The sequence below is a fragment of the Micropterus salmoides genome, unplaced genomic scaffold (genome assembly GCF_014851395.1).
Source record: "Micropterus salmoides isolate LMB-PRFRI ecotype aquatic unplaced genomic scaffold, ASM1485139v1 Ms_hic_scaffold_286, whole genome shotgun sequence".
Lineage (NCBI taxonomy): Eukaryota > Metazoa > Chordata > Actinopteri > Centrarchiformes > Centrarchidae > Micropterus > Micropterus salmoides.
The window spans coordinates 1-18,011 of record NW_024042106.1 but is presented as its reverse complement, the minus strand read 5'-3'; the positions used below and the strand labels follow the sequence as shown (position 1 = coordinate 18,011).

The following is an 18,011-nucleotide window of genomic DNA, read 5'->3' as shown; positions in this document are numbered from 1 at the left end:
TCATGTGGTTTCAACTGGAGCCTGACAAATTATTGCAAAATTTTGTTTCACATAAAACATTTTGATAAACATCCCTTAAATTTGATAATACAGAATTGCGACTGAATTTTATAGAATTATGAACATGTTGGTGCTCTCTGGTGGACAAACTATGTAATAGCAACACTTTCATACATCAGACATAAAGACCAATTCTGATATCTGTGATAAGCTAATATCAGCTGATCATCTTGGTCTTCTTTCAAACTTTCTAAAAGACTAAAAAAGTACTCTTGTATTGTATCAAGATTTTTATTAAGCTTACTGTACATTCATGTACCAAACAGCATGTTCATCACATGAAAGTGTACTCTTGCGCTTGAGAGTATTGAGAGGAAGCAAAAGTCCACTAAGTAACGAGCATTTAGGCTCCATATTAACCAAGCAACATGAGGATAAGAGGCCAAAAAAATACAGACATACACATGTATCCAAACAAAATAAAAGTGACCTGATTTAGTCAAACTTAACTACATTTTTAACAAGGAATATTCTCTTCGCAATGTTGGACCAAAATTAAAAAAGAAATAAATAGGCACTGGGGAAGTAGTCACATTAGCATTAGGCAATTAGTCTAAAGAACTGCTAACTGCTTAAAAGGCATGAAGACAGTTTTGAGGGTGAAGCTGCGTTGAGTGGTGGTTGAATGAAGATCCAAGAAATAATAAAGATGAAGATGGAAACGGTTAGAGTCTTGCAGGTTTCTTATCAGATGAACTTGAGTCTGACGAGAAAGCTCCGTGTGCGCTGGGGAATTGCTGGGAGTTAAAATCTGGGTCGTCCCTCACTCGTTTCTTGATGTCTGCTTTAACCTGAGAGGAAAAAGATGTGATTATTCATGGTGTGACGTACAAGTAGTATGTCAGAAGGTGACTTGGTGGTTAGAGGCACGAGTCATGTGACCACAGGTTTGTTCCCTATGTCATTGAAATTTGTCAGCACTAATAACTAAAAGTCAAAGTCCTTATAAGACTCTTAGAACATCTCTGCTAAAAATATAGTTTAGGATAGCCTTTCCTTTCTCAACAGTCTGTCGTATGGCTGGCTTTATAAAATTTGCTGTTTTCCATAAGCCAGACCTTTGCGGGCTAAACAACAGGACAAGGAGGAGTAAACAGTGTAGAAATGTATAGACAGCAGAAATTACAGCTAAACATTTGGTGAATTTTATGTATATGGACGAAACCAACTTAAGATGAAGTCAGTACATGCACAGCCACTCTTGTAAACTTTGTTAAGGTTTCAACTTCTAATAGCACCTGCTGTAGTGAATGCCTATTCATCGTAAAATGTAGAAAGTAAACAGGAACATGCTTTGTTTTGTCAGAAATACTGAAAGAGAGATGATGCTGATTTACCGCAGCGAGTGGAACAGAGGCTACCTCGGATCCAAGGTGACATTTTCAAACATCTTACTTAGTCCAACAGTGATAAGACTAAAAAGTAAAATTCTTTTAGCTGGAAAAATTACAATGAAATAATCGCTGCTGATTATTTTTCTGTTGACTAACTGATAAATTAACGAATTGTTTGACCTCTACAATTACCTCTTCTGCTTGTATGAAAGTGAAAAGAAACATAACAGATGCAGCTATGTATATTACATTGTAAAACTGTCCACATTTACAACTACAGTTAAGTTTGGTTCAAAGACAAACCAGTATGTTTATTTTCAAAATTGAATTGAAATTTGATGCTCACTTTCAAACAATTACTTAATACATAGATAAATTACACAAATTGCTTAATTCAGACTTGTAACCTGTCTGACCACTTGTGTTTTTAAAGTACGCCTAGCAGTAGGGGTGTGATGAGATCTCCTGCCACGCACATAATTTTTCTCACGCAGTTTAAAACAAATGTATAAGTGATAAGGTCAACTCGCAGAGCGAACCAACTCAGCCCCGCTGATGCAAAACTACCGTACGCTGTGATAGTAATCAAGTTAACTCGCTCTTGCTCTGAGTCCAGACAGTTGTGATGAGTGGTAACGTAGCTGGTAGAGGTTTGCAATATAAACATCTAAAAACTGAGGCGCAACCTTACTCTGTCTGCGACTATGAGCTGCATTTTATCGAAGGTGCTGAAGTTAACGTGGATTTAAGGTGAGATTATCTTCCTGATTAGCAGTGTTTTCAGTTAGTTTCGTTTTCCACCTCCTCGTCAGTCATCCTAACAAGCAGTCCCAAACAGGTTTTTCTGTCAGTCAGACGGTCTGAAGGGGATATTACCAGCAGAGCAATAATGTAATGCAGCAGAGTACAGGGCTGGGAGGAAATTATTGGGTAGTGATGGTGCAATGGATAAGATGCCTGCCTTTGGTGTGAGAGACCCAGGTTCAATCCCCCACTGTGACCTATCCACCATTGTGTCCCTGAGCAAGACACTTAACCCCTAGTTGCTCCAGAGGCGTACGACCTCTGACATGAATAGCAATTGTAAGTCGCTTTGGATAATTTATTAATTTAGCTGACGCTTAATGAATAAATGTATTATGAATTGTCATTAAATTATGGCGTTAGTCTTTGCGCTGTTGAGAAAATGTTACGTTCATGATTCAACAATACAAATCATGGCCAAACTGTGGTCATTATTAGCCTATATTATCTGCACTGTGTTCCTGTTTGCTATTAATCTACATGGTAAGGGTTAGTTACCTGTTCTGCATACGCTTCTTTCAGCTCTTGGGTCTCCAAATCATCTTGTAACTGCTCAGCAGAAGTGATGGGCTTCACTCCTGCTGTCCTGGCAGCTTGATTCACTGCATCTGAGAGGGAGAGGAGGCTTCCACCAGCCTGTCCTGTCTAGAAACACACAGAAACCTTGAACAAAGTGTGGACAAGTGACATTAATATGTAATAAGTAAATTTACAGCTGATCTGATTACCTTTCTGCGTTTAGCTGGCATGCCATGCAAATAAGCGTCCGACAATGGAGGCTGAGCCTTCATCTTCCTCTGAGTGATCATATCACACCTGATAATGGGCACCCATTCCTACAAGACAGACAGTAAAAAAAACAAATTTAAACAAAATTTCCCTCAGGATCAATGAAGTTTATCTATTTAACGAGGGAAAACAGGGATTTACGAATTACCTGCTGTATATTTTACAAGATGGATTCACATGTTTTCAAGTGTGTCAAATTAATGCTCAAAACTTTGTCCCTACAGCTCAGCAGGGAAAAAAGAGCGAATGTTGTACTAAAAACGCCAAATGGACAAGTATGAGTACTGTTTAAGCCAGACTTGGCTAAACAATTTTTAAACTATCCTTTAAAGTACTAGAGAAATCATAAAAATCAGACTGATAAAGATCTTATTTGTAAAATTTAAAATCAACATCAAAGAGTTTTCAATGGAACAATTTTCTACATGGACAGTTTAGTTTGTTCACTGGATTATCCAGAGTAATGAGGACACTGTAATGTGAAGTAGGGCGGTGCTACAAAAGAGCATGTGTAGTGCCCTTCCTTGGACAACAAAAAAAGATAAATGTTGAAGCAGTAATCAGACTGTGGGGGCTCTTACAGGGGGAACAGCAGCCGCCCAGGCCTCTGACTCTCGAGCAGACTCCTCACTCCCTCCCTCAGCTCCTGCTGCTGCCATTTCGCCACCTAATGGTGCGGCTCCTCCCGAGGCTCCCAAGTCCCCAGGCAACACCCTGGTTTCCCGTGACGATGCCCTCGTGTCGTGTGACACCGACATGGCCTCCTCTGCTGTGGTTGCTGCAGCTGGTGAGAGGGTGTCCCCAATCTTTCAAAGTAGAGAACAGTGAACATAAGGGAACTAAAAAGGCAAAGCAGTACCTAAAATGTCAAACTTAAAAGGACATTAAAGACACACCATGCTTACCGTTGCACTTTGTGCTCGTTCAGGCTCTTGTGTGCCAGTTGCAGAAGACTGATCTCTCTGTGAAAGAATGTCATCTAATATTTATTAGCCATTTCAGACGTGCCGTCCAAAGTAAGAGGATATGTCACAGCCATCAGATAAGACAGATTGCTTCCTCTGCATTTCGTTCCTCAGTAAAAAATCTTAAGTCTCAAATTACAGAAACACAGTTTGGGAAAACTTGGGAGTGTAACTGACAGCCTCAGGCCTGAGTGGTTATATCATGCAAGTGAGGCTTGCAGGTTTGATTTCCTCCAACAGGCAACGTGTCCATCCATACTCTGGGGGGAAACCACAGATACTGAGCTGAAATGTAATGTAAATGTTCAAAAATAAACGTTACCTGTGTGTGAACTATGTAGTTCTGGATCTGCTCCTGTGTGATGGGGATGTGCTCCAGAATGACCTGCAGCCTCATCGTCATCATACTGGTCATCCAGTTGACCAGGCTGGGGCTGATGTCACTGGACATCCTCCGCTGGAACAACAAGAGAAAATAGTTTTTACTTTACAGGCAAACAGCTGTTTATTCTGTATTTAGTCTTTTTGGCATCATTCTTGTTTGGATTGCTTAAACGTTTAGCAGCATTTTTTGAGTCTCCTTTTTCTCTTAGTCGTTCCTTCAAGCGCCACAAGAACCTTGCAAAGACGCAATAATTGACTGCTGTAGTCTTTTTGCTTGTAATGTTGCCATTTTGTACTTGAGGCTTGCTCTTGTTGAGTCACGCTGAATAAACTGTCAAATCTACAATGTAATGTCATCTCTGAGAATAAAGTTCAGTTTAATTAACACTTCTGAAATCTCATCAGACAGTGTGTAATAAGGTTTTAATAACTAATTCACTTATTGTAACTCCCTGGTTGTAGAATGTGGATTTGTTTTCTATACAAAGTTCGCTTGCTGCAGTGTCATATAATGGTTGACAATTTCATGACAAAGATTTTTTATGTGGCTGGTTTGTTTGTAATTTCCTGCCACAAGCGCCGCTATCTGGAATTGATGCTCTCTGCAAGTAGACGTGTGTTCTTCCATTTGCACAAATAACTAAAATTTGATATCCTATGCCCAACATGCCGAATTCAGTTTCATCTGGAGTCTACAGCTGAACAGAGACCAGAATCCAAGCAAAAACAAACAGTAAGTGAAATAGTGAGAGATTGTGTACTGACTATTCGGTGGTTGATAACTGCAGTGAGGGCTCTCTGGTCTCCTCTCAAGCAGTGCAGGTTCAGGGCAAGACACTCAAACAGTGCTTGGTTACACATCTGTAGCAGTCGGGGCCCAAATGAGTCATCTGGATGACAAAAATGTTGATGTTACATAATTAGCAAAACAAATAACAATACTACATGTCCTACACAGACAGTATAATCACTACTTAAATCACAAGACCCACTGAGTTATACTGTTTTTAAAAAGTTTACCAGTGCAACGCAGAATATGTGTGGCAATGTGCATCAGCTGCTGTCTGAAGAAGGACATGTTGGTCTGAGTGACATCAACGCCCTCCAACACTGTGACTGAAGACTCTCTCTGTGGGAGTTGAACAACGAGGTGCCATCAATACATTTAAAACTAAACAGGTAGCACAGCATTTTAAACTTGTTAAAAATGTTAAACTTAAACTAGCTTTAAAATGTAATCAGTAGAGCGGAAATATAATGTATTATAATTCATTATTGGACTAGGTCTTCATTTCTGCAAAACAGTCTAATAATGTGCATTTGCTTGAGTTCAAGTTTCCATTACAATTGAACAGTTAATTTGTCATGTGCTTGTGGTTTACAGCCTGCCATGCTGTTCCTGCATTACTTCTATGCTCCGATTAAAAAGTGCAGTGATTTAACTGACAAAATGAGAGTTGTCTCAGGGGATTCCCCACTGATGACTTGGTGGCAGCCCTACATTTAATCATTCTGTATTTTAGGGATACTGTAGCGGACATCAAGGACTTACAAAGCTCTCAGTGATATACTCCTCCAGTTCGTTAACAAGGCTGTCAGCCGCAGCCTGGGGAATGGAAACAGACGACATCAGGACAAACACATAGAAGGACAAGAAGACAAACCATCAAACATGGGAAAGTAAATGAGCTCTATCTACTTTTATCTAAGCTTGAGTATTATGAGATGAGTAATCCATCTGAAATTAAGTACTGACAGCAATGTTCTCATCAGTGGGCTCTCTGCCGTTGAGGTAGTTCTGGGTGAAGAACTGGGACAGTTGAGGCTGGATACGGCCAAGGGGCTGGTGCTGGCCATGAAGCAGCATCACCAAGTCTGACATGGTGAACGTCTGGCACACCAACATCAGCAGCTCTCCAAAAAACCCTGGGAACCACAATCAATTTTGAAATTACATCATCCAGAGTGGTGAATTTTCTGATGCTCTGATGCTTTTCTGCTCTGACAGAATGACAGCATAGTCTGTTACTTTCAACATAATGTACTAGTATGGTCATTCTTTACCTGTAGGATCCTCAGGGCTGATGAAGATATTGGTTGCCTGGGACAGCCTCTGCATGAACTGGGCAATACTCTCTGTGTCGTTCTGGGCTTGGCCCAGAGAGCCCATCATGGTGCTCAAGACGCCACGAACGATGCCTGTGAAGAGCTCCGGGTTGAGGGCCTCAGCTGCCCCCGGGGGTATGGGTGTGGGGTTGGGGCCTGCAGCTTGAGCGGGAGTGGTACCAGAGGGAGGTGGAGGTGGAGAGAAGATGGGTTGGGAGGCCTAAAAATGAAATGGAAATGAGGAGTGAGGATTTGTTAACATTACTTTGCTTTACTTGCAAATGCAAGTGGATTTTTTAAATGTAAAGCACTAGAGGATCTCCGATCAGTATTTCTTGGGCCGATACCGATCACCAATCACTGGCTCTATTTGAAGCCTTTTATTTATCATGTAGCATTATACAGTATACTGTATATTCATTTAATTAGTCCTAAAAACAATGTATTAAGTATTAAAATTAACAGATGATAAAGTATCATGAAATGACAACTGTTAATTTTATTGCCAGGAAACATGGGCAATCAATTCCGGTCTATCCGTCTTAGAGTCTTAAACCATAGCAGCCTTTGCCTGGTTACTGCAAACATCATATAGCTTAACAAATATAGCTTTCCTGTGGACTAAACCACAAAAACGGAATAAACAGCATCTTAATAAATTTAATTCAACTAAAAAAACTGCAACAAAAAAGGCTGTAGCCAAAATATTTGGGAGATAAAGAAGCAAAGGCATCATGAGTCAATGACAAACTCTGAGGTAGCTGCTTTTGTTCTGGAAAGCTCAGGCAGGTTCTGTGGGCTTTAGGGGGCGGAGAGTGGGCTACAGAGAGGAGTCATAACTGTTATCATTGAGATTTGAAAATAAGGGACATTTAAATAAAAGTACAATGTTAATTCCATATTATACTGGCAGTATATTGTTAATATTACTTATAGTTTCTATATTCATTATAATTTCATATGGTTTACAGGCTATAGGCCTTTTATCATTTCAGTGGGTTGTTTTTATTTATTTAATCCTTGTGCACTAAGCACAGTCTACATCTTTTACATGGAATTACTGCCACCGGCTTTACCAGAGGAGAGATTAGCAAACACTTACGTACGGACAGAAGGTTTTTATTTGATTTTATAAAGATTAAAAATACTAAAACTCTGTCAGTAGTATCGTGTTTTGCTTTGCATGACTGATAAGCCCGAATCAGAAAACCAAATGTGAGTGTCTGTGTCATCCTTTTATAGTCCATTGGGTCAGCAGCATTTTCAAACAATCTGATCAGCCTTTTTAGCGACCACCGATGAAACTAGTTAAAGCCATTATTGGCTGATTACGATTGGTGACCGATTGATCGGAGCACCCTTAGAAAGCACTACAGGAATAACACAGTTAACTCACTCATCTGCCCTCTGCATGCAATACACATTCTTTTCCTAACAACCACTCTAAAGTATTTTTCACCTGAAAAATACTTTTGGATGAACTAGTCTGTACAGGACAGAGCTGTAGGCTGAACTAGTTTAGTCTAAGTGTGTACCTGATGTTCTCAACATTGGACCAGTAGGTAGTAATAAAATACAGCTACCAGTTACTTTCTGTATATTGAGCTAATGTTAAGTTACATAGCAGCTAAAGACGCAGCCTACTGTAGCTTTCCTGCTCAGCTGCGCAGTCTAAAGGGGCGGGGAGATGTTAGCTAGCTTAACAAAAGTCGCATTTTTCAAACACAAGCAGTTGTACGAGAACTAAATAAAATACAGTCTCAGACTGGCAAAATAGTATTTAAATAAGCAATCTCAACAAAGAAAAAGTACAACAAGGGTGCCAATAGGACAGAACAATATGCAAAATGTGTTGCGATTACTTTGACAGCTATCGTGATACGAGTCATGATTATAATGGGAATGGTCATTTTTGCATTTAATTTTCAATGAAAAAAAATATTAAAATGATTTGATTTTGCTGGGCTCTGTACCAAACAACCATGTTCCCTTACATCTGGAGAATACAATTTGTACCTGTAAACCACAAACACATGACATCCTGTTAATTGTAGGGTGCTTTGTCACTACTCTCTGACAAGGCAGACAAAAAGAAGATGCTTTGGAAAGTCACAAAGAGATACAAATTTTCAAAACATGCTGAATCCCATAAAATAACCACAATGAATTTTCACATCTGTTACTCTGATTTTAGGTCATACATATCAGTGCTGACTAGTTATAAGACTTTTTTTAAGATTGCAGTGTCTCCAAATAAAATTGTGAATAGTGTGCACTTGAGGTAAAATACTTGTATTTATATTATAATTAGATTTTTAGATCCTTTTACGTGATGTAAATTCAGGTGCAAGCAATATCCAAATCCACATGCAATTTTCAGTCTATTTAAGTCTATTAAGTGCACTCAAGTCGAACATTCAAATACTGACCTGCTGCATAAATTCACTCACTCCCTGGATGAAGGCTGGGACACCAGATGTGGAGACAGTAATTGAAGGGGCCCCTACAGGGCCTGCACCGCCCCCACCGGCTACCCCCAAGAGAGAACCCAGAAGCTGGCTGAGGTCTGGGGCATCTCCTGGGACTGGGGCTCACTGGTGTTGGTCTCAGATTGGCTGGTTGTGCTTGTGGTAGGCGGAGGTGTTGGACCAGAGGTGGAGAAAGAAAAGGAGGAGGGGGATGAGGAGGTTTGAGAGGAAAAGGAGGAAAAGGAAGAAGAAGAGGACGTGGATGTGGAGGAGGAGGATGTGACGGTTTGACCAGCTGTAAAAAACAGATTGAAATATCACTGATTGACAACAATCCCTGACTAATAATTAAAATGTTTAGCTTTTATAATTACAGAAAAATGCTGCTAGTCCAAATCTAAATTGAACAACTGGAAAAGCTTACCCATTTGTCCTGGCAGCAAAAGTTGTCCAACCAGTCCACTAATCATCTGGTTGAGAGCAGCAGGGTTAAAAGCCTGTGGAGCAAGATTCTTTAATTAGTCTCAAATTTTAATTGTGTTGTCAATACGTTTCAAAACAGGAACCAAATCAGAACACATTAATCCTACCTGTCCTGGCTGCTGGCCTGGCATGGCAGCCCTCACATTGATGGTGGTTCCCCGGGTGGCGAAGGCTGGAGGGGGCATGTTAGGTGCAAATGGGGGTCTGGTGAACACAACCCTGGCCTGGGGCTGGGGGCCAGTGTGGGGTGGTGGTGGGGGTGCAGTAGGGGTGGTGGTGGGTGTGTTAGGACCCGTGGTGGTAGTTGAGGAGTTGGCTGTGGAGCTGTAGCCAGGAGGGGTGGGCTGAGGTGGGACTGGTTGGCCAGTTGCGGTGGCGGCAGCAGCGCTAGTAGCTACAGCAGCGGCATATTGGCTGATCTGTTGCATGAGATTCCGCATAAAGTCAGGGGGGAGGGCACCTGAAGTGGGAAACACAGACCAATGAATTAGAATACCACGAGTTACTTCTGTTATCAGCAGAAAATGAAAAGGATTTTCAGGAGTTAGAAAAGGGTGTCGTTTCTGATACAAACCAATATCCAGTATTTAATTCAACTTAAAGGGTTTTACATGTATAGACTGTGTTAGGTAAGAAGTATTATGGCAAACATATGATCAATTGGCCTTTACCTGGTTGTCCAGGCATTTGCTGTCCAGCTGCAGCAGGGTTTGCACTTGGGCCTGCAAATACACACAAAAAACAATGATACACAGATAGTTTCATCTCCCTTGTAAAATCCTAAAGTATTTGCCAATTTATTACTCTCTACAGAAATGCATATGCAATAGTAATAATAACAAACATTGAAAGTTGAGCTTGTGAATGAGAAGTAGAAGTTCCATTCATCAGATCAAATGCTTGTGGCAGCAGTGCATAGAGGATGCAGTAGTGTGCGATCATTTAACTCCAATGCACTGTCGCCCAGCAATATGACACACAAACAGCTTTGATGTAGTGGGGCATTCAATCAGTGGCGGGTAGGGGACAACACACCGTCCGTGTTCATCTGCATCATGACCACCGGGACTGCCTGGTGGCTGATCCTGATGACCCGGGGGCCAGCCTGTCCCTGTCCAGCCTGCTGATTGGACGGGGAAGTCTGTGGGGGGGAGGTCTGTCCCTGACCTGCCTGCTCCGACTGGTTGGCTGTTTGGTTGGGCGGGGCATGTCCCTCAGTGCTGTTAGCAGCAGCAGTGACTGTGGCACCCAGGTTCATCTGTCGGTGAAGATTCAAGTAAATTCAGTCTATTCAAAAAGGTTCATTTTAATAAGTTTTAACTAAAATACAATTGCATTCACTTACTTGGACTGGGATATGGTGGTGCACAGCTCCAGGCAGAGTGACTGGGGTGGCATAGTGGGAGAACGGCCGGACCACATGTAGGTGGCGGGGCACAGGGCTCATGAGGTTCAATCGCAGGTCACTGAGGGCCACAAGGGCATTGCCAAGAAGACGGAGACACTCCCACGTCAGGATAAGAGTGCGCTGGTCCTCTTCTCTCTCCTGTGGCAATAATTTAAATTAAATAAAAAAATACAGCTGGGGCAACTTTTTGAATGAAAACTAAATACCCAGGATTCTGACCAATAATGGACAACATTTCTTGTGTGTGTGTCTTATATATATAGCTTCCGCCAGTAGCTAACTTTCCTCTGAAGCGTCACATGAAGCAACATCCGTTTCTGATGACGGCCAAAATGGAGGACTTTAGAAACGATGACGCAGCAGCTCACGCTCGGCTCTCTGACCAGGTTTTTGACATGGTATTTTTATTAAAATATTATGTACCATGCAAATAACACTTATCTGCCTACACTTGTACTGTGCATGTCGCTTTATTTACTTTGCAACGACTCCCAGTCAGTTTTCCGACGCCACACTCCTGTGTTAATTCCGTAACAGTCCCAGCTCCTTATTGGTACATGGCAAAAAAAAATTTTTCTTTCGCCAGATCTTCTGTTACCAGGAAGAGACCATCTGCTTCATGTTTACACCAACACGCGCATGCCCAGTGTACCTGAACGGCCAATAAATGCGTTTTCAGTCGTTTTAATGGAGACAGAGATCAACTCTTCTATTCTCCGTTAGTTTCTTAGTTTAGTTTAGTTTGTAAACTAAAACGGAGTAGTGTGGATGGGGCCTATGAACTGTAGAGCCTTTTGATGGAGGTTTTGTCACATGTGCACTGTACTAATACTAATAAAAAGGCATAGTTATCACTGCCAGAGCAGCATGTTTTCTCTCTGTCGCTGTTACATGTTTAACACCTGAACATGAACAGAAAAAAATTGTAATTATGTAACTCAACTCAAAGTCGACGCTCAGGAATAATCTGCCTGAATGATATAATAAGAAATGATAAATTATGTAAAAAGTGTTTCATGCTGACAGACAGACTCTGACTTTAACTTTTGTAATAGATATAGTAAATCAGATAATGAAAAAAACTCTTTCTAATGAATGAAGAAAGTTGTTTGTGGTCATTCTGTTGTTCAGACCTACAATGCACACAGATGTTTAACTAGATCGAATAGATAGAAATCTAAACTTTCGAGTGACACATGCAGCATCCAATAAGGGGCCATGCCGGCCAGTAAAAGACATTGGTGAAGGCTGCTTTTATGTATCACTCCTTGGTTTAAGCGAAGATTAAGAAGCAAGACAATTTCCAAAAAGAGACTTGGATGAACCCAAAGACTGGAAACAGAGAGGAAACAGCTAGCCTGGCTCTGTCCAACAATAACAAAAAACATCTACAAGCACCTCTAAAGCTCACTAATTAACACAAATCTCATAACTGAATCTTTACAACTTATTTTGTAAACAGTCTTTTACTTTGTACAAAAACAGAAGTGTAAAAACAATAATTTCCTGTTTTACAGGGGTGTTAAAGTATTTCTGGGGCAGGACCAGCTGCCAGGAAACTAGCGAAAGTTCCAGGAAGTTACAACTTTTCCTTTAAAAGATAAAAATATTACATAAACAAGAGAAGATTTTTCAGAAATCTCCAAGAAGTCACCAGTTAATCATTATTTAGATGTTTAAATCCTACTGTATTATTGTTGTATTCTGCGGTGGTGGCTGTCTCCAGGATGGTATGAGCTCTCTGAATAAAGGGCTGCAGCCTCTCCTCCACCCTCCGCAGCTCAGACAACATCTCCGCCAACTCAGCTGGGCTGGGATGACTAGGGAAAGAAAGCAGGGCAAATCAGATTACACTCAAACAAAACAACTGTTCACAAAATTGGCAGACACAGCATCACACCATGTATAGGGACAGAAAGATATTCATATGTTCGTTTCAATAAAGCATTATAATATGGGGAGATGTGATCTGCACTTGTTGATACTATTCTAAATTATTTCATGTCCTTTTCAAATTCACCTGACTTTAAAAGGTGTGGCGAAAAACAACAACACAGACTTGCTTGTGTGGTGTATGTGGCATATGTAACAATCTGAGTGACTGAAAGAGAACATTTCTTACTTGGGTCCAGGTTGGGGTGTTGGTCCCTCAGATTGTGTTGAAGAGGTGGGTGGAGGTGGGGGAGTTGTTGGAGGTGGAGAGGTGTCCATGGGCTGCGCAGAAGGAGAGGGAGTGGAGGTGGTAGACGAAGATGAGGGAGGAGGGGGAGCAGAAGCAGCAGAAGTTGTCTCTGTTTGGGAGGATGAGTCGCTCGGCCGAGCCTGAAAATTGAAGCAAATTTGTTACTGATGAGGCAGACGTTTCTCTTCCTTGCAACTGGAGTAATTTGAAGGTTGTGCTCTCACCTCCATTCTGTGGACAACATCATTGATGTCCCTCAGCAGGTTTTCAGCCAGCACTAGCCTCAGCCTAGGCTCGCTCTGCACTGGTTGGTCCATATCAATGTGCACATTCACAGACCCATTGCTCTGAAATAGAAAAGCTGACGATCAACAAAACACTGGATAATGTTATGTGCAGGGCTTGACCCAAACTTTTACTAGCCACGCAGCATTTTCATTAGCCACATTTTTGCTGTTGGAAAAAAAGTTTTATATGATTAAAGTTGACAATAGCATGCTTAAATCGCCGTGCTAAAAAGCACTAACATTATCATTAGCTCTGATAATGTTGTGTGTGAAGCTCCTTTTTTTGAAAACGTAGTCTACTAAGATGAACAAATGAAAAGAGTAGCTTCTTATTGTATATACTAAAAGTGCTGCATGGGTCTTAATGAATAATTGAAAAGATAAAAACTAAACTGAAAACAAATCATCAGAACACGGCTTATTTATTTTAACAGCAGTAATACTGTAATAAAGAGCAGAAAAATTATCTGCATTAGAAACAAAGAGCAAAGAATAAATTACTGTCTAAGAAAAAATCCACAACTAATGCAACAGTATTAAAGCTTTATGTAGGCCTATATCATTTTTGGGCACTTTGGATTCTGCATTTCCTCAGAGCTCTGACTGGATTTATGTTTCTCATCATGAAGCCCTGGTTGCTCTGAGTAACTGGATGTCCACCTGAAACGAGTACACAGGTCTTTCTTTTCCAGATTATTCCCATACAAAAGCATCTCCTTCTTTCTTACATGGCATGATTGCTATAATTAAAAAATAGAATTTAACTCTGGAATGAAGATATCTTCAATTTTACCGCATTTAACAACTCTTTCCTCCTGCCTTTTCATCCGCCTCAGCTCTGCCTTTTCTCATTCTCTTGTGCATTTTTTTCCAAACTGTTCGGCCACACACACTCACGCACGGACTTACCGCTGTACTAAAGTGTGTGCATGCGACCAGTCATGTGTGATGACAGATCATACCATCAGGTTAAAGGCAGGCAGCAGGCTGACAGTCTACAGGTCTAAGGGACTGTGGCTGCCCTGTGACAGATTTAACTTTTATATTCTCGTTTGCCAAAGTCTGGATGTCATATTTGGTGCACCCTGGCACCGCGGTACTGCAGGAGAGAGAGAGAGACGCACCTGTTGTGTGGATTCTCCTGCTATTAAAAAAGATCACTATATTATCGCTGCCGCTGGTTAAGTTGATAATTAACGGCTAAAACAACCCTCTGACTGTGTTTACAGTGTTGTCGGTCAAGACAATAGGCTTCACAATGGACCAATGAGCAAACACTGGTAGTAGCATACTCATAGGAGTTGCAGTGTCTTAGTGTCAAATTGCAATTTGTTTGTTATTTCAGATGCCTTTTGAAAAGACTACAATTTTTCAACATGCCCAAAGTGGCTACTGGCAGTGATTGTGTTACACGCCAGGGCTGAAATCCACCCACATCTGGCGGGTGTTAATGTCAAGCCCTGGTTATATGGGATTGTATGCTATCAGAAGGCATCTTACCCCAGTACTGGTTGTGACTCTGGCATTCCTGGCATTTTCTCCCATGCCAGACACCATCTGCTGAACTGACATCTAAACAAGAAGAACAACACCGAATTAAGGCACCTTTGGGAACAACGCTTAACATGCAAGACAAATCTTCTGAAGATTATAAAATTAAACATGACTAAGGCTGGACAACATACTCCAAACCAGATGACATTCTTCCACTATATAAATGTTATGATATCTGTTCAGGAATGGAATGAGCAACTACAGCTTGAAAGATGAGAAGATGGAACTCAAACTACCCTTTCTGCTGGATTCCAAATACAAAGTCAACAAAATCAAGAAGGCAGAACACTCCACTTCTTAAATGCTCCCTGTGGGGTAACGTACCCATTCAGAGGACAGAACAAAACCAGGTCGCGGTACAGAGCTGTGCCTGATAAAATCCAGACGTTCGTTATGATCAGGCACGTCAGAAATCAGAGATCCATGGGAGAAATCTGACATAGTAATTCTTATGTAGTATGTTGGAATTGTACAATAAATGATGAAAATATACTATTACGATTAGGCTAAAAGATAAATATTGTCCGCTAATTCCACATTGCAGTCCTATATTATGGTTGGACTTTTTTATTCCATATTCTCTTCCAACACAATGCAACATAACTGCCCCAGTTTGTTCCCTAAACAGGTCACAAAGCAGAAATACCTGTATCTGCTGGGGGTCCATGATGTTAACAGGAAGGTTGAAGGTGCCAAGCATTACATAGCTGTTAGCGTTGCGATCATGTGGAGGCACTTGTGATGTTCCCTGGGAGGACGAAGTGGGTCCACTGTCGGTTGAAGTCACACCTGACCCTGAGCCAGGCTGGGAGGGCGGAGGAGGCGCCCGCTCCACAAGGTGTATCACCTTGCCACCCACATCTGGGACAACAACAGAGAACTGCAGTTACATCTGTACACATGATAGTGTTGACTTCACACTTTTCTATTGAGAAAAGAAATCCTAGCTGTATTCTACGTTGATAATGGCTGTTCAATTTTGTCCAATTAATTTTGCTGGCAATATAATATAAATATTGACAGACACAAGTGAAGTGAGCTCAGAGCACAGTTGTTTAAAAGGATTCTTGGAGCTCAAGTGGGAACTTTAGAGCTAACTTACTGACTGCAAAACACAGTCATTAGTTTCCTCCACAATAGTGGCAACAGCAAAATAACACCAAAGCAACACAAATCTACCAACAGAATAACAGCATCCCTAAAATAAAATCCCTGCTTACTTACGGGTATAGCCCAAATGTTAAGAATCAATGTACAAATAATGATATATAAATAAGAAAACATGTTTTATGAACATGCACTTGTAATATATATCTGAAATAACAAAACAGTAAGGAGTGCAAAAACAAATCTAAAATTGCCCTTGAAACCAAATTAAAGTGTTCTGTGTTGCTTTAATGAACCCCTTGATTACTCACTGTAATCTGCCAGAGTCCTTTCATCCTGTAAGACTCTGCCCTGGTAGATCAGCCTCTGTTTGTCCACGGGGATACCCACTGAAGAGGCAATGTGTTCCTTGAACTCCTTCACTGTCAACTACAAAAAAGATGGAAGACATGAGTAAGACTACAAAATGACCAACTGAAAATGAGATTCAACTCCAGAGTTTGCAGAATGAACTGATGACTTTACCTGAGCACCAACAGTGTAGGTTCTGCTTTGGGAGTCTAATGTTTTGACTGTCACCTCTATGTCTGCAGTTTGTTCTTCCATGGCGTTCCTGTATCATGCAAACATTGTGTTTAAGCAATTATATCCCAGCTGATAATGGATTATTGAGGCCAATTAACATTTTTGACATCTATAATAACAGTTTAAAATCTTATTAAAAATTGTGACCAAGACTGATATATATGCCGATATGATATGTCTGTAATAAGCTAATATTGGCCAATACATACGGCAAACTGATTAAATGGTACAGCTCCAGCTGAAAATGTGAATGAAAGACTACAACAGTTATTTCCAGTCTCAATCAATCTCTATTTTTTCATGAAGCCACTAAAGCTAGAGTATAAATAAATAACAAAATGCCCATCACAATTTCTGAAACATCATGATTATGTATTCACATTGCTTGTTTTGTAGGACAAACAGTTCCAAAATATTCACTTTATAAAAACAAAGATGAGAAAAGCAGAAATTAGAACCTCCAAACATTCAGTGGTTCCAGCTATTAAAGTGCGAGTACTTGCTTCTCTTTCCTCTTTGAAATCACTGTAAAAAAAACAAACAAACATGTCTTTGGTTTTGGACTCCATTTGAACAAAACGAGGAGTTTGAAGACACTGAATATACTCGATGACCATCCTTGGGCTAGATGAATAATCCACACATCATTAACTTACACCTTCAAAAAACGTCAGTTTCACAAACATGCACAATAATATTAAAACCATGCAGAGAAAATAACTACATATCCATGAAACTGCCAAATGGATGCTTCCTTAACATCACTAACAATAACAAAGCAGTTGGTGAACGATCAAGGAAATCGCATGTGTAACGTTGAATGTCGTTAACCCAAACAATAGATGTTAAACAGAAAAAAGTAGCAGAGGCTGAGAAGCTAACGCTGGACTATGTCGTCAATGTTAACAGTGAAGTTCGCTTGCTAAGTAGCATCATAATGTTAACCTAGTTAACTAATAGCTAAGAGGGTTATCGTTAGCTAAGTTAAGTTAGCGTAGGTTAGCTGTATCCTGCTAGGCCAATCGGCACGGACATTTGAATTCTTTCCATTAATTCAACAATTTCAGCAGTGATCTGTAGTTTAACGCTAACTGTAAAGTTAATTGCGGATTACGTTGGCCAGCAACTGTTCGGTTGCATTGGCTTGCTAGCAGGATTAATTTGGAAACAAGTCATAACGTTACATTTGCAACGAAGCTAACTTTGACTTGCTATGCTAGCTAGTAAGGAGGCTAAGCTAATGCTAAATAAACCACACGTTACAATAAGCTTATACCAGAGACAACATTTCGTTTTCATAAAGACCCCAGTTGGTGTTCAACGGTTACCTTAAAAGTCAAACTATCCTTTTCAACCTATCCAGTGTATGCAGCTGTTCCTTATCATCAAAAACCATGCAAATAATTTCCAAGTACAAGCTCTGGTACTTGCTAGAAGCCACCAGGCTGCACGGATGTGACGTCAGGCCGACACCGGAACCGCTGCACAGGGGAAA

General features: G+C 40.7%; 1 protein-coding gene across 1 annotated transcript; it reads right to left on the bottom strand.

Annotated features, from left to right (window-relative positions):
• Window positions 1–275: 275 nt before the first annotated feature.
• Window positions 276–16,544, bottom strand: LOC119882047 (large proline-rich protein BAG6-like). The gene is given in 25 exon segments (XM_038692061.1): window positions 276–851; window positions 2,697–2,843; window positions 2,927–3,034; window positions 3,569–3,793; window positions 3,884–3,949; window positions 4,275–4,409; window positions 5,102–5,226; window positions 5,357–5,465; window positions 5,889–5,942; window positions 6,093–6,262; window positions 6,401–6,662; window positions 8,872–9,030; window positions 9,033–9,205; window positions 9,335–9,407; window positions 9,501–9,853; window positions 10,065–10,115; window positions 10,429–10,651; window positions 10,739–10,939; window positions 12,489–12,621; window positions 12,924–13,123; window positions 13,208–13,330; window positions 14,771–14,842; window positions 15,471–15,685; window positions 16,243–16,360; window positions 16,457–16,544. Coding segments are annotated over 25 exon segments (3,702 nt in total). The 5' UTR covers window positions 16,538–16,544; the 3' UTR covers window positions 276–725.
• Window positions 16,545–18,011: the final 1,467 nt, after the last annotated feature.